At 33.7% G+C, this 22,975-nt stretch overlaps 1 protein-coding gene across 1 annotated transcript; it reads right to left on the bottom strand.

Moving 5' to 3' along the window:
• Positions 1-397: 397 nt before the first annotated feature.
• LOC126735042 (RNA polymerase II transcriptional coactivator) lies at positions 398-16,093 on the bottom strand. The gene is made up of 3 exons (XM_050438924.1): positions 15,888-16,093; positions 1,073-1,149; positions 398-825 (listed from the first exon to the last, which is right to left on the bottom strand). Exons 2-3 carry the CDS (start codon positions 1,127-1,129, stop codon positions 568-570), a joined length of 315 nt encoding a protein of 104 aa, XP_050294881.1. The 5' UTR covers positions 1,130-1,149; positions 15,888-16,093; the 3' UTR covers positions 398-567.
• Positions 16,094-22,975: the final 6,882 nt, after the last annotated feature.

Genomic DNA, 22,975 nt, shown 5'->3' with positions numbered 1-22,975 from the left:
CTCTCTAGCTTTTCCACCCTTCAATTGTAAATTTTTTACGAAGTAGTCAAATAAAGAATTTATTTATTTATTTATTTATTTATTAACCAACCCGGGAACACCACGAATGTTAAAACCGAGCTCGTCAAGTGACTTGAAAATCCTAGGAAATGCGAAAAAGAATATTCAATTATTCCATTCAGTTGTACAGGTTTATAACAGGTAGTTATTTTATTACTAATGCCATTTTCTCAATACATGCCAACTTTCAGAAAAATGCTTTTCATGTCGTGAATAAAAAACTAATTTTTGTTTTATGAAAAATTTGATATTCTTGGACAAAAAAGCATGTTCTCATTTATTCTGAACAACTTTTTGCCTCTCCCAAAACTTGAGGAAATTAAATAGAAAAGACAAATTAATTTAAGTAATTTTATTTTTCTGGTAGTTCAAGAATAATTAAAAAAAAACGACTTCGAAGACACACAAAATGTCCAAACCCCAGCACAAATTCACACACACATACTGTTAACCTTATAGCAAAATAACAAAATGTTTTAAATACATAAGTAAAGAGAAACTAGTTAGTTACAACTTCTTTAGCTCTTCATCAATTTCATTAACTGATGCCTTGAATCTCTGCCACTGCTCAGTGGTAAGCATAATGCCTTTCTTGCCAGGGCGAAGATCACCATCGGCATTATAAAACTCCCTAATATTGATGTAGACTTTGCCTTTAAACTCTGAGAGCTTGACGAATCTGTTTTTGCCCAAGTCCCACGTAGGTTCTTTGTCTTCAGTACGGAAACTGTCATCAGATTTCACTTTTTTCTTCACTGGTTCTCTCTATAAAAAAATTTCATAAAATAGTCATAACAATAAAATGCTCAGCTATATAACAAAAGGCATTTTGAGAAAATTATTTTTCTATTTGGAATCATAGAATAGGTCGGTCTTTATTCATTTATTGAGTTGCTATTTATACTTAATACTTGTACTCTTAAGTACTTGCCATTTATACTTTACTTTAAGTTTATGATTTATCTATGTGAACATGACCAAAAATTAATATTTACTCATAATAAAAACTTACATCTTCTGGACCAGAGTCTGAGTCAGAGGTGTCTTGCTTCTTTGACTTCTTAGGCATGTTTTCTGTTTTTTAACAATCTAAAAAAGAAAAATGTTAAAATACACTATTTTAACTAGCTGAAACACTTTTTTTTCATTTTCAAGCAACTCAGGGATCTCCTTGGACCCATGTCTAATGCATAACTTTATTTGTGAAATTAAGTTCACTTATATTGCCTATACAAGTGAACATTTAATATATATTTACAAGAAAACATAAAAAATACATTATGATGAAGAGGTTGGGGTGGAATTTACTTTATTTGAGACTGGCCTGCAGATATTGCATATTTATGTGAATGTTACTCATGATGTTTCTGAAACCTAAAGGGGAAAAAGCCAGCAAATCAACAGATCTTGAAAGAGGTTAAAATTAAGTTCGCTTATATTGCCTAAAATACTGGTATTCATCTGGCTGACCTAATGCAAAATATATATGTATAACTTTTCTGCCTAGTAGAACAAACAAATATAATAACCAAGAAAGGAAATAACTACAGTTTTTTTTAACTGATTGAGGTGAGAGGGTAAGAATATTTAAGGAGGAATTTGTTAGCACAAATCTAATACATATGTAAATATTAAAAATTCATAAGATTCATTTACAGCACATAACATCAAAATAATATGAGGAACAACATACTAGATAAAGGAATAAAGAATGTCTGGATCACATATAAATGGACAAATAATTCAGTATTCTTTAATTTTTCTCCCTAGGTCGATAATACTACAAATATACAATTAATATGTATGCAGGACTGAGTCAAGGATTCTGAGGTTCCTGGGCTGATGCAAAAGTGCAGGGCCCTTTTTTAATAATAATAATATTTATAAGCTTTATTTTCCACAGGTTACATATACCCAGTTACAGAAAAATCAATTAAATATATAAATGTACAAGTACGAATGCACGAACTGTATTAGATTCATGCAACTAAACTATAAAAGAATTGCTATATAATAAAAAAAAGTAGTGAGTTTGAGAAAATAAATAATAACAAATCAACACTAAATTAGGATAAGAATCAAGAATTAATTTAAATCAAAGGAGCAGAAAAAAAAAAGAGTAAATAAATGTATTTAAACTAAAAACTAAATAACCTAGCCTCCCCCACCGACCATACGCAGGTGACTCAAAATAAGTGCCAAATTGTCATGGTGAATGTCACAAGAATCAGCAATAGTGTTAAAATTTTAACACATAAAGTAAATAGGACTCTGGTACAGAATGTTGGACCTGGCTGTGTCTAAGTTAAAAGCTGGACACTGTCTAGATCCTGGGCATATGAAAGCAAATCCTTTGCAAAAGGGATGGGCAGTCAATTTTATGGTTAAATAAATTAAACAAGAATTTCACCGAATGCATTTCTCTCCACTTCGCAAGTGACGGAGGATAGACTCCATCATCCTTAAATGCCAAACATTTAAGGAATTGCCGTTGGACTGATTCTAATAGGGGAATGTGCTGGTTGTAAATGGGAGACCAAATAAGGGAGCTGTAGTCCAGCCTGGATCTAACAAATGCATAGTAGAGAGTTTTGGCAGTGGCAGTGTTCGAAAAAAGTTTGCAATTTCTAATAATAAAGCCCAGCATGCGAGAGAAACAGTATCTTCGATGTGAGGGATAAAAGAAAATTTTTGGTCAAAGGTGACTCCAAGATCCTTAAAACAGGTAGACCTTGCCAGAGACTCTCCATTAACTGAGAAATTAAAGACAACTGGACTTTTGTTTCGAAAGTAGCTGGCCACATTACACTTGGAAACATTAAGGTTAAGCTGGTTCAAAGTGCACCAACGGTATACAGTATTAATGTTCTCTTGCAGTTGACCACAATCTGCTATAGAGTCAATCCTATGGAAAAACTTTAGGTAATCAGCATATGCGATTTGACCTCTATCATTAAGTGCTTCGCACACAAACTGAGAGAAGAGTGCTAGGTTTGTAGTACATGAGCGGCCAGAAACAAAGCCATGTTGATCGTTGGCCAGCATGAACTTAACCTTGGGAAAAATTAATTTATAAAGAGCCAACTCGAATAACTTTAAGAAATTGCACAGAATGGATATAGGGCGGTAATTCTCTATTGTTCCAGCATCGCCCTCTTTAAAGATAGGGCAAACTTTGGCTTGCTTCCAGATATTGGGAAAAATACCTGTGTTAAGGATCAGATTAAAAATGTAGAGCAGAGGGTCTGTAAGTGCAACAGAGCAGTCCTTAGCTAAAAAACTAGGAATCAGATCTGGGCCAGAGGTCATTTTGCTTTTGAGACACTTGCTTGCCATTATAATGTCGGTAGCCGCGAGCGGGACGACGACAGGATGATCGCTGGGAAGTGAGTTCGTGTATACACTCCTGAAATAATCTCCAAAAGCGGACACAATGCTGTCAGGCGTATTGTATGATTGGTTAGAAAACTTCATTGAGCCGGGGATTTGAGACTGATTACGTTTGCTTCGAATAAAAGACCAAAATTCACTCGGATCGGAGGTTATTTTGTTCTCAATACTATGGATGTACATTTTGTAGGCTTGTGCAGTTAGAGCTTTAATTGTCTTGCGCAGAGATCTAAATACATATCTCTAGATGATGATTAGACTTGGAAATCTTAAAAATAATGAAATGCTCTTTCCTTTTTGTATATATTATGAATTATGTCCCCCAAAAACCAGGGAGGGAAACGTCTTTTACGTTTTACCTTGAAGGGTACCGCTCTAGCGAAAGTGTTGTTCAGTATATCATAAAAAACATCACATGCAGAGTTGACGTCCTGCTGCACCATGACAGGTAACCAATCAGTATCTAGCAGCAGCTGATACTAAATTCCTTTATTCTTCTGAAATTAAATTCCTTTATTTCAGCTTTATTAAGTGGTAGGTTATTGAGAGAGATAAGGCCTGCATGGAATTCAAATGACAGAGAAGGATGGTAGGTATCCTCCGGGACAAGATATGCACCGCTGTTAAGTACAGAGATATTAAAGCTTGCAAAGATTAAATCCAAACAGCGAAGATTGTTATTTACCATGGTATTGAATTGCTTATAGTTTAGGAAATCAAAAAAATTACTTAGAAGTTGATGTTTACTATTGGGAGATACTGAGTGTTCAATATAAGTGGGGACATTAAAGTCTCCCAGGATAATCACATGTTCAGAATAGGTTACATTAACCATTGAAAAGGCCTCGAGAAAGCGTTCTAATTGCACGGAGTAATTTAATAATGACAAGTAATCTGTACTTACTATAAAAAGCTAATAAATATTTATTGGCATCTGAAATACAACGTTAATCACACTCATATCAATCAAATCGATCAAAAAATGCAGTTCTAAATGAGTTCACTGTTTTATGATATGGAAACCATAACATTACAAGGAAATATTATTGAAGTGAATCCCTTTCAGAACTCAGTAGAACTAAGAGAACAAGACGGTTTTCTTCCATGGTTGTGTGAAGACAATTTTTTATCAATTTCATTTCAAGCCTCTGGTTCCAGCAATTAGTCACCATCATTAACAAATGTTGAATGAATGTAATTATCTTTGATTTCTTCACTTACAGGATTGATGGATTCTTGAAAGTCTGCCAGATAAAGCTCTCTCCTTTCCTGGATTTGCAAGAGATTTTGTTTTGATTTGTATCTTTTTAAACAGCTACATTTTGGAATAACCTCAAAGTTATAGATCCACCTCACATTATGTTAAGGAAATGAGTTTGGCTTTCGCAAGGACAAATGATGCAAACATTATCCTTCAATTGGTATCATCATTCTCTTATTGAAAACCATGTGCAGAGAATGGAATTGCTGCAGCCAACTTCTTTTCAATTTTGTTTTTGTTTAACAGAAAAGAGCAATTAGGTATATTTTTTGTAAATGATACAGAGACCTGTAGGCCTTTATTTAGGGATTTAAAGATACCCATATTGTGCTAGTTTATGTTGAAAACAATTTGCTTAGTTTAATGTAATAAATCTAAGAGGCCCTATAATGTTAGACAAAACCTCAATACTCCAATCCCCAGCCAAAGAGTGAATTGACTAGGAACTCTTTGTTAATTTAAGTATTAAGATTTTTAACCACCTCCCAATTAATACAAGTTTTGATTTGCTGCAAAAAATTTGTTTCATCACTGCTTAAAAGTAAAGCATTGTGTCTTGCTGAATATTTTTATCATGACTGGGAAAAAGGCTTTTGATGTTGGTTTGTTTTTTCTCTTGCCAATTATTAATTTTGTCTCTAGTGATAACTTAAAATACTATGATATGATGTTTGCATTTGTTGTTGAAACGTTGCATTTTGCTAACTTGAATATATTCGCCTTAACTACATTTTAAATTTAGGTACTTTTTAATCACTATTTAGTTACTCGCTTTAAGTGCTGAATATTTTTTCTAATAGAAAGCGTTTTCCACAAATAATTTGTGTTGTATGATAATAAAACATAAATTGTGATTAAGTGATTCAAAAATATTTCAACTGGCTGATTTGTCTTGAATTTTTGAAGTTGAATGGGTAACTTATTGAACTGCCTAAATTTGTGAGCACCGTAAGAACAAAATGTTTCTTTTCTAAAAAAATGTTCCAACTCATGTAATTTTCTTCAGCTGGATTTCAGAGGGCCCTCTAATCTAGGGGTCTTGGCAGTGGTTAGCCTGGCAAACACCAAGCCCATCCTTTAATCCCCACTTTGTATGTATGCATATTTTAAAATTTAGTATATCTTATCAAATGTTGCTTATTTACACTAAAAAATGTGGATAAAACTTAAACAAACATACTCACTCATAACTTACTTGTTATGTTACTCTACTTACGGTACTAATAATGAATTTACACTACAGTTGATACTATAGCATTAGGTTTATATCTATGTTAACTTATGATTGTTTCTAGAACCTAAGGGCAAAGTAGCAACCTTATAAGCCAACAGATCTTATTTATTCATTTAACAATGGACAGAGAGCCTGAATAAAAATAAAAGTAAATTACCCTAACTCAACACCTAAGAATTTTATAACATGATCTCATAATAATCGTTAATAAGAACTCTATATCACACTGGTCTTTAAGTGCCTCAAAAACTCATTTCTATCTTCCAAGCAGTCTAGCTGAGCTGAGTAATGGTTAGCCAGCTTGCGGAGTCTAGTGATAAAAGAATGGCATCCATAATTTGTTTTGTGAGAAATGCATGAAAAGAAGCTGATTCTGGTCAATATACCAGGAAAATTAAGTCCAATTTTGTAGGGTAAATCAGCAGATAAACTACTGTAGTGGAGATTGTCATTTCTGCATAAACTACAGGTAAAAGAATACTACTCTAAAAGGCACACAGCAATACCTTAAAAAATTTAACTGGACTTATTCAATGATTTGTGTGAGGTTTTTATAATGTTGTGACCATATACAGAAATACAGAAGCCCTTATTCACCATATTCAAAACGAATACAGTGAAGGAATTTTATGGAATTGATATGTTGAAAATCTATGGTGCATCTCTTGATGAAATCCAGCTTATAAAGACACTTGGACACAGCTCACATAACATGAAAGGAAAAATTTATTTGGAAGTCTAATGATTATGCACTCATTCACACTAGTGACAACTTCCAAAGGGGTACCTTCAATAGAATATAACCCTGAGGGTTAACACTTCTGACTATAAATCATAGAATGAGATTTTCCAATATTTAGGTCCATAGTTAGTTTTACACCATGCAACAAGCCAGTCCAGATCACAATTTACAGGATCAAAAACCTTAGAGAAATCAGTATATGCTGTGTGTGCCTGAGCTCTTTATTCAAAAACCTACTTGAAACAAAATTATTCAAATTGAAGTTGTTTAGTTCAGTGCACCTTCCCACCATGTCATCATCAGCCAAATCATCCATCAGTGGTAAAAAAATGAGAAAGATAATCATGTACAATCTTAGGTTAATTCAAACTGGATACAATAGATATAGCATAAGAGAAAGAGGTAAATACAGTTATTGTGGCTCTACTAGTGTTCATAAATGTTCATTCTTCTTTTTAATATTTTTATCAATGATATAGATGAATGCTTCACTAGCTGCCTATTTTTGTTGTTTGCCAATGATCTGAAATTGAGAATCTGAAATCGAGTCCCCTGACGATTGTGACAAATTACAATATGATTTCAAAAATTTGGTAGTTTGGTGTGAAGCAAATGGTATGGAACTTAATCCAGCTAAATGTAAAATAATGACCTTTTGTCTTTCTAGAAATACTATTAATTGCAACTACAAGATCGGTTGCTATTCCCTTGAAAAAGCTCTTCTCTTTAAGGATTTGGGTGTCACTTTCGATATAAGCTTACAATTTTCTCATCACTTAGAGAGTGTTATCAATAAAGCTTTCCAGATGCTTGGTTTTGTTAGATGTACTCAAGACATCACAAGTATGGACACTTTGAAAACACTCTACTGTGCCCTGGTCCATCCTAATCTGGAGTATGCCTCCTGTGTGTGGTCTCCTTTCTATGGGGTACATATTGATGCTCTTTAACTAGTTGAACTGATACTGATATTTGAACTGATAATTACAATGATGCAGATATACTTGATATGCTACATATGGCTCGCATCACTATCCGCCATAAGAGGAGGGATCTTATTACTTTTTACAATAGTCAAAGTCAAAGTCAAAAATAGCTTTATTGTTTCTTGTTTTTTTATGCTACTTTCTTTCTTTCTTTCTAACAATTCTTACATACATAGAATATAGAACACACCCAAAGAAAGGGTAGTAAGAATTCACATTACGCTGCGCAAAACTCTTCACTGTCAAAAAATTGTATTTAAAAACTCGTCTAGAGAATAAAATGCTTTAGCAAGCAAAAGTTTCTTTATATTTTTCCTAAAACGTTTTTCACAATTTATTAGCCTTATATAAAGGGGTGGTTAAAAAGCCTTCTGCCCCCGTACACAAAAGAGGACTTAATCTGCTCACTTTTTGGGATAGGCAGAGGTAAAGAGAAGGTTGTTCGGAGATTGTAACCCATGGAGGGGGGGCCAAGCTGATGGCGATATTTTTTGTGGATAAGACAGACTCTAAAATAAAAAGGCATGGCAATGTCAGGACAGAGTGTTTCAAAAATAATTAAATACCAATATCCTACATGAGAAATCTGGAGCTTCAGAGCTACTTCAAAGAATCAATATTCATGCTCTGCTAAGAACAACTACTGATAGCTTTCATTACCCGATCAACTGTACTAACTATGGTCTTAATAACTTCCTCACTAGAACAATGAGATTAGCAAACCAACATCATGATATTGACCTTTTTGAAACTTATAATAAAAACCTGCTTCAAGTTTTAGTAAGCTTATTATTGCCTAATGTCTACTTGTTAGTTGTTAGTGAATATACAGGCGAATATTAAGATTTGTTTATTAAGATATGAATACCTATATTAAATTTAGGGCTTGCTTTGGCGTTTGTTATATTTTTTGAGTATAATAGAAGGTTATCAAGTTTAAGTAAGATATTACAAAATGATACTTTAATACTTATGCTAATAAAAAGTAATCAAGTAATTGGGCACGACGGATGAATTCAAATACTTTTACCTAGAACAAGGTATTGAGCATCTAAGTATCAAGCAAGTGAGTGTTGACTGGAGACAACACTGGGTAAATAATAATAATAATAATAATAATAATAATAATAATAATAATAATAATAATAAATGCCTTTATATTACGAAAATAGTTACAAAAGTTATTATCCAAAAATGCGGCGAGATCTAGCCTGGGGCTACTCTGTCTAACTGCACTGCTAACTTAACATACGAAAGCATAACAATGTAAATAATAAATAAATTGAATAAGTTTTAAACATTATGAAAAACATACAGAAAAAAAAAGAAAAAAAGAGAAGCCTAAAATTATAAGAAACCTAAAATAGAATTTTGCTTATATCACATGACGTAATTAATTATTAAAATAATTATAATTATATCTAGTTTATAAAAGAAAAAAGTAATTAGTGATATAACTTAAAATTAAATGAAATATATATTTTTTATATTTTAGTTATTAGTTCGCAGTGTTAGAAAAGTAAGATTTGACAGCTTTTTGAAATAAGACAGCCGAGGTTTTAGCTTTAAGGTTATTTGGCAATGAATTATATACCTTAACCGCACTATAACTGAAAGACCCTTGGAATTTGGAAGTTCTATGATTTGGTATCAAAAGGTTTGCAGAGTGGCGCATTTCACGGCCATGTATGCTGTTATGACTGGATAATTTGTCATATAGATATTGGGGAAGTTTATTATGGAGTACCTTATAAACAAGAACAGCCATATTGATTTTATAACGTTCATCCAAATTCAACCAGCCAGAGGCAAGAAATAACAGGGTGACGTGATCAAATTTTCTTCTATCGTAGCAAAACTGTAGGCAAGCATTTTGTAGCTTTTGTAGGCTTAACTTGTCCTTTTGAGCAAGAGCTGGCCAGAAGAGTACACTACCATAGCTAATTAAAGAGAGAACCAACGAATCACTTAATTTGAGTTTAACATCAGAAGATAAAATATCCTTATGCATGTATAGAATTCTCAATTTATAATAGGCTTTTTGTAAAATACTGGAAATATGTTTTACAAAATTAAGCTGATTATCAAGAAGAATGCCTAGGTTTCTTTCGCAGTCAGATGGTTGTATAATATTTCCATCGATAATAACATTTAAATTCAAGTGATAAGATTTAGGCATTCCAAAAAGTAATAGTTTAGATTTAGTACCGTTGAGAGCCAGCCCATAAAAATTAGACACCTGTACAATTTGATTTAAATCGGTATTAATGCGTGCTAAGCCAGTATTCAGTTCATTTATCGGAAAAGCTGAGTAAAGTTGGACGTCATCTGCATATTGGTGAGACTTGCAGTTATGCAGGAATTCAGAAAAATCACAAGTATAAATCGAAAATAGTAGTGGCCCTAAAATGCTGCCTTGAGGAACTCCCTGATTAATATTTAAATATTCTGAAAAGGTGGAATTTATGTGCACTCTTTGCTTTCTATTACTTAAGTAATCACAAAGTAGACTCAGCGCCGACTCGTGTAATCCAAAATATTTTAGTTTGGTAAGAAGAAGAGAGTGATCCAGAGTATCAAACGCTTTGCTATAGTCCAGCAGCACTAATGCAGTAACCTCTCTATTATCCAAAGCACTAAAAATATCATCACATACATGCAATAGTGCTGTCATGGTACCATGCTGCAATCGAAACCCTGACTGAGTACTAGGAATTATGGAATTAAGTCTAAAAAAATCATTTAATTGCATATACATGGCCTTTTCCAATATTTTAGAAAGGGTTGGCAAATACTTATAGGTCGATAATGAGAAAATTCCGTAGGGGTATTATTTTTTGGGATGGGCAGTAAATCAGCATTCTTCCATTCAGATGGAAATTTTGATAATACAAGTGCTTTATTAATTATAAAAGTTATCTAGGGTGTTAAATAAGGAACTAAAAGTGAAATCATTTTAATGCCCATGCCATCAGAACCAGTTGCAGTAGTTTTTATACTACAAATTATTTTTTTAACTTGCTTTTCAGAAACTTCTTTAAATTGAAATAGTTTCTTAACATTAGGGTGTACTTTATTGATATACTTAGTTTTAAGGCCATTATTAGTGCATACCGTATTTACCTTGGGAATGCTATTAATAAAAAAAGAATTAAGTCCATCAGGTGCGTTTCGATAATCGCTAATAATTGTGGAAGGAGAAACTTTAGATGTTATGTTAAGAGAATTTAATGTTTTCCAAAAACAAGTAGGGTTAGATTTAAATTGTTCATTCAAATAGGCTTTCTTTTCGCTACGTACTGCACCCACTACAAAATTACTAATTTGTTTGTATTTTTATATAAATAGGTATTATTAATTAATTATTGTTGGGCCGATCGGCAGCGGTTTATTTTATTTTATTAACAATATTGCCATATTTAACTTTAAGTATTCAAGTAAAGAGTAATTAGGGTCAAAGGACTCGATTACTTTGAATCTTCGCATGTATCAGATATTAAAGTATAGAGTAGATACTATCTGTACATCTCTATTTTCTGTCTATTACCTATATTATGTATTACTTTTGTGAATTTAAAAGTTTAACAGAATCGTAATTGGGCTTTGCCTGTTTATAAATAAATAAATACATGGTACTATTATGATTTACTTAGAACTGAGCAGAGAACTTTAAAATTTAAATTTTTCTCAGTGGATATTATTTCAATTAATGTAATTTATGGCACTTTCAGTGGCCGTAGTGTTGTTAAATGTGGATATATAGTTACTTTTTTTGAGTGAGCTTCCAAAAGTTTTCAATCTCTTTGTAAACAATCCTAACCTCTTGTGGTGCATGCTTTGTAGTCATGTCAGGTAAATGTGCTGATTGCGATATCTCTTGCACTTTTAAGGATCCACCAAAAAATCCAGGTGATATCTTCGGATACCCTTGTGATTGGTGCAAAATTATTCGGTGCAAGAAGTGTTCAAACATAGGATCCAGTGAAGTTCGTGCTATATCAGCTCAGAGTAGGTCCATTCCATACATTTGCAAGGAGTGTGCCCCCAAAATCAAAAACTTATTTGAGATCGGTACCAGAGTGACTCTACTGGAGGAACAAATTCAGGAGGTTCAAGCAGTGACCAGGGTTGTTCCGGATCTCATGGCCTCATTAAAATGTCTTGGAGATGATATTAAGTCCATCAAACATTGCTTCCATACTTCATTTGCAGAGCTTAAAACAGAAATGACTTCTGTTAAAATATCACTTGAACAGCACAAACCACCATCTTCTGAATCATCAGATATGTATACCTTACTTACTGAGATAAATGACCGGGCTGAGAGGGTCAGCAATATTATTGTTCATAATGTGTGTGAATCAAATTCAAACATGATTCGTGATAGGATTGAGGAAGACAAAAGGAAAGTGGCGGAGATGTTGGTATCAATCAAAGAAGAGGGAGCAGCTGGGGACATTGTTAAAGTTGTTTGACTGGGGAAACAAGTGGATAACAGGACCCGTCCACTAAAGGTAATATTCTCCAATAACAAGATTGCTAAGGATGTCTTGAAGGCTGCGAACATATCTTCTGGGCATGCATTCAAAGTTAAAAGTGACCTTACCCCCCTACAACGAAAGTGCTCGGCTAAGATTTTTGATGAGCTTAATAAGCGCAAAAGCGATGGCGAAGAAAACTTAACAATCAGATACAGAAACAATATGCCTTATATCACAACTAACAGACATGCTCAGAATCATCGAAAAAACTTGAAGTAGCCCCATTACAAGTTTTTTGTTTTAATGTAGGTGGCTTACGTACTAAACTTCAGGAATTACATAATAATATTATATGTTCTAACTATGATATCTTAATATTTGTTGAGAGTTGGCTCTCTGATGATTGATCGGATGCTGAATTGGCTGTGAAATCTTTCAATCTGTTTTGCTGTGATAGATCGTCTCTTACAAGCAATAAGCGCAGAGGTGGAGGTGTATTAATTTACATTAGAGACTTTATAAATGCCAAAAAACTTAGATTACAGTACAATTCAGTTGAGCAGTTGTTTTTAGCTTGTGATGTGGACGGGAGTAGTTTTGTAATTGGTGGGGTGTATATCCCACCTGGGTCCAATATGGATTCTTATGAAGGACATTGTCAGTCAGTTGATATTCTCAGGCAACAATTTTCAAACTCTGACTTTATTATTTTTGGTGATTTTAATGTTCCGGATGCTCTTTGGGAAAATGATGAGTTTGGAACTGTTGTTAGATGCCCACCTAACTCATGTGGATTAATACTTGGGGAGTTTTATTCTTACCTTAACTTTTTTCAAAGGAATTTTGTGCCAAATGATAGAAATGCCTTTCTTGATCTCACTTTTACAAATAGGAATGATCTAGTGGTGAGTGAAGCTGTTGACTGTGTTTTTGATAAATCTGTCTATCATAAGCCTTATCATTTTGAATTAACTTTTAACAATGGTAAAGAAAAAACTTTAAATTTTGCACAGTTCTTCTATGACTTTAGAAATGCAAATTATTTGGGTGTTAATAGTTATTTGTGTGGAGTTGATTGGGACCATGTTTTGAATGTAATTAATATTGATGATGCGGTTTCAGAGTTTTATCATATATTGAATATGGCTATAGCTTTGTTTGTGCCTCTTAAGAGATTCAAAACCTCGTCTTTTCTCAGTTGGTTTTCAGGGGAGTTAAAGTACTTGATCCAGCAAAAGAAAATTTCACATAAAAAATATCAGTCTAGTCATACTGTTGCAGACTACGAAGTCTTTTCAGATCTTAGAGCTAGGTGCAAAACTCTAACGGAGACTTGTTACCAGAACTTTATTTCAAATTTGGACCAGTTACTTTATACAAACCCCAAAAGTTTTTGGTATAAGTTTAATAACAGGAGAGCAACGAATAGGCTTCCTGACTTGATGACCTATAATGATGGGGAGTTTGCAGGTTGTGAACAAATTGCAGAGGGGTTTGCCAGGTTTTTTTTTTTTTCTACTGTCTATAATGGAGATAATAATGTCTTACCTTCTGGGCAGGCTGGTGTAAACATGACTATTCCAAATCCTAAACTATCTATTGGATTAATTTTTGATAAGATCTTTCGATTACCCCTTAAACTTAGTGCTGGCCCTGATGGTATACCCAATTATTTTTTGAGAAAATGTGTATGTGCCCTCTCTTATCCCCTCTTTATTTTATTCAGTAGGTCTTTAGACTTGACAGTTTTTCCATCTGAGTGGAAACTCAGTTTTATTACGCCTATATTTAAATGTGGTGCTGCTAATGAAATGATCAATTACAGGAGTGTGTGTGTACAGTCTGCCATCCCAAAACTTCTAGACAGTCTTATTTATGACCAAATTAATTTTTATTGCAAAGAACTTCTGTTAAATGAACAGCATGGCTTCAGTCGTGGCAAGTCTGCTATTACAAACTTGTTGCTGTATCAGGGTGCTCTGTTAAGTGCTTTGGAGAGGGGTGAACAGGTGGATGTAATATATACAGACTTTTCCAAGGCATTTGACAGTGTCAACCATAGCTTATTATTAGAAAAATTGAGACTTTTTGGTTTTTCAGATTGTTTGGTGGCCTGGTTTGCAAGTTTTCTTTCTGACAGATTTCAGCAGGTACAAATTGGGGATGCTAGGTCGCATCTTATCAGTGTGACCTCTGGGGTTCCACAGGGTGGTCATTGTTCTACCCTGTTGTTCAATATTTTCATTAATGATATTTTGGTTTGCTTTAAAAATAGTAATTTTTTGTTATTTGCCAATGATTTAAAGTTTTATAAGGTGATCAGTTCAGAACAAGACATGGTTCTCTTGCAAGATGATCTAAATAGATTGTGTGAATGGTGTGTTGGTAACAGTTTGACTCTGAATGTGGGTAAATGCAGTTACATTAGTTTCTACAAAAGAAACAAACGGGTAACTTCCTCCTATACTATTGATAATGTTAATCTTAGGTACACTGAAGTAGTAAAGGACCTTGGTATCTTTTTTGATGAACAATTGAATTTTAATACCTATGTAAATACTATTATAACTAAAGCATCTAAGGTCCTTGGTTTTGTCCTGCGCAATTGTAAGGATCTGTCGGTTGAAACTTGCAAAAGGTTGTACATATCACTTGTTGTCTCTTTGTTGGAGTATGGATCAATAATTTGGTCTCCTCTGTACATGAATAATTGTATGGCACTGGAGAGGGTTCAAAATAAATTTCTACGATTCTGCCTTTATAAACTTCGCATTCCAGTTCCTAATGACCATTGTTATGATGAAGCAATGAACTTGCTGAATATGCGGAGTTTACTTAAGAGACGCACTGAGAATGATTTGGTGTTTATTTATAAACTTTTGAATGGCCTTGTGATTTGTCCCGAACTACTTAATAGGATTTTATTTAATATTCCATACCGTAATCTGAGGGCGAACCAATTGTTTTCTTTGCCTTATCATCGTACCAACTATGCTATGCACTCGCCTGTCGAAAGGACCTTGAGGCTGGTAAACTCTACTGGAATTGAAGTTTTAGGAATTTCCTTATTGCATTTTAGGAGTCTTATTAAGAGTTTGTAGGATTTTGTTTTTTGAATTAATTTTGCTCCATGATTAATGATTTGAAATACATTTGATCATTGTCATTGATAATAATATATTTTGTTTTTTCTTAGCTAATTTTGCATTGTTAATTGTTCTGATTTTGAGAGAATATTGTTACTACTTGTAAAACGGTTTAATTATCCTTCATATTAAGATTAAGTCTGATAATTATTGTTAATTAGTAATTAGTGGTTAGGTAGCATAGCTTTTATTTCTTTTTCAAGAATATATATATTTTTTGTAATGGGGTTGATCCCGTGTATAAATAAATAAATAAATAAATAAATAAATAAATAAAATAAAAATGGCTATATTTTTTGAACTCGTAATCAGAAGGAGTTAATACTATCAAATAGATCATGGGTTAAACTGTGAAACCCTTGAGCCAAAGCTTATATTACAATTTGTAAAATAATGCTAAATAAAAGTAGCATGGTTGAATGAATGCAATTGACCCAGATAAAATGGCATAGCAAGCATAAACATTTGGACAAAAAATCTTCATTTGTACGGTATAAAAGGACTTTAATTGCAGCTTTGGATATAGGAAAAACGTATTTTATACTGAATATAATAAAATAGTAACAATGCCATGTACTCATACTTACAGAGGTATTTAGCTGGATCTGGAACTATTGCACTAATGGCGGTAAGCGCAATGTGGTGTCTGTCCCGAAGATCTAATTATTTAATTTGAAACGGTTTCTTATACCCTGAACTTGGGAATCCAATAAACCAGTAGAACCACTGACCTGACCAGCAACCAGCAACCGATTCTACTACCGGTTACCAGTCACGATAATCTGCTACCGGTAACAATAACGCCATATTGAATGTTAAGCGCAATGTGATGTTAACCGGTTCTGATAACATCGTTAGAAGCTAAAGCCCTCATTACATTGTGCGAAGCGAAACACTTCCGTTACGGTTTAGTATATTTAGACCGAAAAATAATGTGTTGTGTGTCGATTTTTGTTAGACTAATAAGTCTTTTGACTTTAAAGATTAATTAAAAACTACGCTTCTTATCTACTAAAATTTTTATAAGAACTTCTTGTAAAAAATTTCAGTTTGTTTGTCTTAAATTTTAAAAAACTAAATTACCATAAAATATTTAACAATCAATTTTTTTTTATATTTATTATTATATTATTTTTAATTACTTATTTCCTATTTTTTTTTAGATAAAGCACATGTCAGATTTTACATGTATCGATGTATTGTAAAACTTTTTTATTAATAATTACTCTTCATGAGCATCGACCTGGCCCAAAAAGTAGAACAAATATTTGGTTATAGGAAATTCTTATCAGATTGCAAAGGGAAGAACAGATTTTAAATCTTATCACAAAAGATCCAACAACAAGTACTCGAATTGCTGCAGAGCAGCTGAGAGTAAATAAAAAAAAGTATGCACAAAATCGTGCAAAAATCAACTCTATGCCTTTCATTTTTAATCGTGCCAACCTTAATATATCGTGATTATAGATCCTCTCCAACTGAATTTAATTTTTCCAGATACAACAGGCTTCGTCAGACAGTAAAATCTCAAGCCCGTAAGGCCTATTCGGCTTGGGCCTCATTTGTGACCCAAGCCGAGGAGAACATTGTCACTGATCCCTCATCGTTTTGGTCTTTTCTTAGTTAAGAAAGGTCTCATTTTCAACTCTCTTCACTTCCGTCTATCATGTGCGATGCCAATGGTAATTCTTTTCAAGGAACAGAAAATATTGTGCCAGCTTTTGCCAAACTTTTTCAGAATGCCTATAAAGATCCAATCAACCTCGCAGAAATCTATAATACTCCTTCTAATTCCTCAGACCTCATTGACATCCTTCCATCAATTACCACTGAGGAAATTATTGCTGCCAGTCGGAGGCTAAAAAACAAGTTGACAGCCGGTCCAGATAGTGTTCCAAGTTTTGTGGCTAAAGACTGCATGTTTGTCCTTTGTCAGCCTTTGTGTCATATTTTTAACCTTATTTTGAAAACTGGCAAATTTCCAGGCGTCTGGAAATGTGCTAAAGACGATATAAACAAAAAAAGACGAACAGAATCGACAACTACCGACCTATCTCCATACTTTGCAATTTTTTCAAAACTTTTGAAAGTATTGTTTATAACAGAATTCTTCCCCAAGTTCAATCACTACTCTCTATAGATCAGCACGGTTTTATTCCTAAAAGGTCGTGCATCACTAACCTCTGTAATGTGACTCATTTTATTTCTTCAGCCCTCGATAGAAAAAGTCAGGTTGATGTGATGTATACTGATTTCAGTAAGGCTTTCGATCAGATAAATCATAGCATTCTGCTGGAAAAATTGAACTTCTCAGAAAGGCTAATTTCGTTGATTTCGTCATACCTTATTGACCGTCTACAGTTTGTTGAGGTGGAAGGTTGCAGATCTAATACCTTTGTTTCAACTTCTGAGGTCCCACAGGGAACCAATCTCGCCCCACTTCTTTTTATCTTTTATATTAATGATCTTATAGAATTGATTTCCTGCCTTAGACTAGCTTATGCTGATGATCTGAAAATATTCTGGTGTATCAATAGTATCTTGGACTGCTTGTTCTTACAGAGTAACTTGGACCTAATTAGGGGGTGGTGCAGTCAAAATCAGTTATGTCTTAATATCTTGAAATGCTGTGTGATCTCCTTTCACCGAACCAAGGATCCTGTTTTGTTTAATTACAATATAGACACTCAAATCCTCTGTAGAAGTACTTCTATTAAAGATCCAGGGGTTGTATTCGACGATAGGGTCACATTTGTGCCACATATTGAACAGACAGTGACCTCCTCGTTGAAACTTCTGGGTTTTGTTATTCGAAATAGCCGACTCTTTAACAACTCAAATTCAATAAAACTATTGTACTTTTCCTCTGTTAGATCAAGACTGGAATACGGTTCCTTGGTGTGGTGTCCTTTCTATGAATGCCATGTTGGCTAAAGTTTCGTATGTTTCGTGAGGATGGAATATATCCTGTTAGGGGACATGATCATGATCGGATGTTAGGTAGATTTATTCTGCAATCTCTGGCCATGAGGAGAACAATTCATTTTGTAACATTCTTATGGAAGTTGGTCAATAATCAAATAAATTCTCCTCCTCTCTTGAACGATATTCTATTTCATGTACCATGATTTGCTTCTAGAGCAAATATCACTTTTGCTTTAGATCGCGCCAGAACTAACATTAGGTTTCAGGATCCCGGATATCAAATGTGCAGAATTTTTAATTCAGTATCATCAACCTGTGACATATTTGTATGCTCCATAAAGGATCTAGTTTTGTCTCTGACAAACAGTTACCATAATTCCTTTTCTCTTCCTTTTTTCCCTTGTCCCATGAATCCCTTTCTTTGTTCATTCTAATGATAATTTACATCTCCTTTAATTTTGATACATACATGATGTTACTATAGTAATTTAATACTTGTTTACACTTTCAAAACATTAATTTTGTGTCAAGATTTTCCTGTAACTGGGCTTTGCCTATTGGAAATAAACTGCTCAATAAATAAATAAATAAATAAATAAATAGTCTAAAGATTTCTCATGCAGAGTTTTTTGTGAACGATTCGTACATTAACGAGGAAATTTTTCGACAAAAATTTTAGCTATTGAAGAGGCAACATTTACATGAGATTCGAAACTGAATTACCAGTTTTTAAAAACGTATTTTTGGTCTGCGGATAATCTCCATCTAATTCAGAGAACGAATTTTCAACACCCGTTTTTTGTCAATGTGTGGGCAGGAATTATAAATGGGTTACTTGTTGAGCCGCTTATGACGTGCCACTAAATATCAAGCAAGCTATGAGGCTATATGATGGGGCATCTGTCCATTTCAGACGAAAAGTAGAAGTGCATGAGTTTTTAGATATTTCTTTTTCTAAATTGGTGGGTCGGTTGAAAAGGATCTTAGTATTTGTATAGTTGCATGACCATCAAGGTCTTAATTGCTCGTATTTTTGAGCCGTCTGCGGCAATAGTTAGAGGAAAACAAAAATTCGGTATTACGTAACAATACAGGGGTTACGTCCGTCAATATCGAACAGGCTTGATAAATAGAGTCTTCTTAAAGCCATACAGACCAATAAAATTTGACTGAAATAAAGCCAATGGAATAACTTTTTTTTTAAACTATCATGTAAATGGAAGTCAAGAAAAGTCAATTTAGCCATCAGACATGATAATTCTTTAATATTACTTTAACATTCTGTAACAATCGTGTACAAGCAGGACCTGGAGGGTGGTCCTTTAACAAAAGCAGACCTTATAGTCCGGTGCAAAGGCGGTTTAATGATCAATTAAAGTTCAAGGACCGGCATATTTAGTGGTAAGTCAAAAATGCACAAATAAATGTTGCTATAAGTTTGTAGCATTATGCCACCGTATTTCTCAGACTAAAGGTGCCGCTATTCAAGACTGCCTTATGTATATCGAAGAAAATCCCACATAAAAATATAGTTATACAGGTTGGGGAATCGATCAATATGCATAGAGACCTCTCTATATCACTACTTAACTTGTCACTACTTACTATCACTACTTAAAGGTGTAATATGGCAAACCGCACGCAACATTTTGTGCGCCCTGCTACTCGCGTTGTTTTTCATCGTGCTGCAACGTTGATAAACATCATTTGACTTTGATGTAGCTAGCTAAACTAATAAGTAGTATAGTAGTAGCTAACTAATAAGTTGCAATCAAATTTCACAAAATTCACATTTTTATGAATTTTTTAAGTGCTCTCATTCCCTTAGATCTGCTCATATCCCATTATAACGCGATGCTTTCATGTATGTGCTGACAACAAGATGCTAGTATAGTTAGTTTAGTACGATATAATAGAAGAAGACTTTTGATGAAAAAAAATGTATGACTGGAGGTATCCAAAAAATGTTAAATCCCAAACTTCGAGGGTTCAATATCTTGCTATTCTTAAAATAGAATATTTCGTTTATTCGATTCTTCCATCATGGTTTCACAAAATTCAATTTATTGATACTGCATGGTCTTCGAGAAATAACTGCTGAGAATAAATAATAATTCTTGAAATATTTGTATATGTGTTTTTTTCAAATACTGGTAACAGTTCGATGGTCTATACTTAGGTCCTCTTTAACGTTTCTACTTGATCGTGTTAAATCCACTTCTAGGAAACTATCCGTTTCTTCTAGTAGTTCTTGATCCTGAACTCTTTCGATAGAATGATTCTTGCGTTTTAGTGTGGTATTTATGAAATTCTCTAGAAGATAAAGATGTCTCAGAATTTGAAACCACATATTTTTAAATATGATTTAAAAAGAAACCATAAATTTTATTGCCAAATTGCCCCCATAAAACCATTTAATAGTTTGGACTCTTTTGAAAGTAGTATAAACAGTCATAATAAAGTTGAGAAATAAATAATAGTGCTTTAAAATTCAACAAAGCAGCGTGCAGTCACATGTCTAAATGAGGCATACCAATATTATTATTGTTATTCTAAAAATATATATAATCAGCAAATACTTATTAGACGACCGAAAGCGGCCGCTCATCAATGAAAGAGAGCGGTGCTGCCATTATTTTAGACAACGCGTAATCGTCAGTTCTGCAAGTTGTATGTTCATAGATATCCAAGTGGGGTTAAAGACACTCATCTCCCATAAGATCAAAATATCCGGCTAGTTAAATACTGTTTGAATGTCCTGGATGGTAGAACAATGTCTAGTACTTTAACTCTAGCATAGGTACCCAACCATGAAGGCCATCATGGAAATGAATAAGCAGACAAAATAGCTAGAAAAAGTTCAAGTCATAAATTAATATGCCCCGAGCAGTTTTATTGTATTTTGGTTGGACTCTTAAGGCTATGATCAAAATACTAGGAGAAATTCAAGCTTAAAGGTTCATAAAGCCTATTTTTATTTTGTCCTCTTATATCCTTATTTTTATTCGTACTATGATGTGTTACATATTTGTGTTGTATGCTGTGATGTTTTAGATCTTACAAATGAATAGTTCTTAACATCTAATCAAAATTAATTAGTTGTTTCGATGTATTGTTTTCTCTATGTATTTCATAAATACAAATCAATTCTAATCATATCATTATTTTATACGGTTATACGGTATTTTATATATTTATCATTATTTTATTAATCATATTATTACTTTATTTTTTATATCAGTCAAGTGTTACGCATATTTAAAAATAGTACATTCTTTGAACAGGTTGAAAAGAGTTACGTCCATCTATAATATACTCGCCGGCACAAAATTCCGCCACCCTGAAATATTGGCCAAGTTTGATGTTTTATAAATTTTTTATTTTTTATCAGATTCTCACGATTTCGCCATCAGTTTTTAGATACATTTGTTGTGATTTTTTAAAATCATTTTGTAAAGTAGCATTTTTCGATTAGGCTATATTATACAGGAGTAAAACAAACTGTTGTTTTTTCTCGTAATTTCAAAAGACCCTGTAGGAAAATTAAGGTGGATAATTCTGTTTACATACTGTTCCTTGTAATCTTTCATGTATTCTAAACATTTCGATCTTTGATTCATTCCATTATCTCATTTCTGCTGCGAGCTGCAAATCTTTTATTAAAACGCTGATTTGAAGCTTATTTTTAGATAATTACTGTCAAGTTTTCGGCTAAAAATTATCGACGTTGGCTAAGGACGCAATTAATGTGACATATAGTTTGACAGTGTCACTATTATAATTTGTTGTGGGTCAATATGGTATTAACTCCAACAGACGTGGGTAGAATTTTTGCGTTAATAGAGGATGGCCGTAGCAAAAGTTATGTCGCCCGTACTCTGAAATTTCCGCGGTCTGGAATCATTAATTCCAAAAGCAGGAATTTTATCTAAATTAAATGTTTCTGCATCAGTATCAGCTGGTTTTGTTTAGAAACAGGATATTGAAAGTCAAAGGTCAAAGTGGGTTCAAACGTCAATTATGTCAATTGTCAATTTTCTTAAGGACGCTTCCTGGAATAGGTATTTACAGACGGGAATTTTTACTAGACCATAAGGCTCTGGCAGAAGGAGAATGACCACTGCAGCTGATGATCACTTTGTCACCATTAGTTCTTTAAGAGATTGAAGATCTACTGCTGTGTGTCTAAAAAATGATTTGCGATAACTTCATGGAGTAAGTGTAAGTGAAAGAACGATACGTAGAAGATCGTATCGTATCGTTTGAAAGATATGCTGACTGTACCATTTCAGAAGAAATCTCATATCGTGGCGGTTCAGTCATGATTTGGGCGGGTATTTATACCGAAGCACGCACCAATCTTGTATTAATTGAAAATGGAGCTCTAACCGCCCACCGTTACATTGAGGAAATCCTTCAAGAAGTTTTTGTCCCATTTCCTCCATTCATTGGGGAACCAATTTACATTAATGCATGATAATGCTAGACCTCACGTTGCACATGTAGTGAACGAATATCTGGATGAAGTTGGACTCCCAAGATTGGAATGGCCCGCATGTAGCCCGGATCTCAACCCAATAGAACATCTTTGGGATCAACTTAAAAGGGCCGTTCGTCGTCGTCCTGTACAACTACAAACCTTGCAAGACCTACGACTAGCGCTGATCGAAGAATTTGAGGCTATTCCTCAAGAAAGAATAAGGAACCTTATTCATTCGATGCCGCGAAGACTGCAAGCTGTTATTGCTGC

This window comes from Anthonomus grandis, chromosome 1 (assembly GCF_022605725.1).
Source record: "Anthonomus grandis grandis chromosome 1, icAntGran1.3, whole genome shotgun sequence".
Taxonomy (NCBI): domain Eukaryota; kingdom Metazoa; phylum Arthropoda; class Insecta; order Coleoptera; family Curculionidae; genus Anthonomus; species Anthonomus grandis.
Note: the sequence above shows the minus strand (reverse complement) of the source record. Positions and strands in the feature narration are given on the sequence as shown.

Bases quoted from the DNA above. Each gene is read 5' to 3' on its own strand.
- LOC126735042 (XM_050438924.1), bottom strand. From the start codon at position 1,129: ATGCCTAAGAAGTCAAAGAAGCAAGACACCTCTGACTCAGACTCTGGT. The intron at 826-1,072 runs GTAAGTTTTTAT...ATTTTTTTATAG, and splicing joins CAGACTCTGGTCCAGAAGAT to AGAGAACCAGTGAAGAAAAA.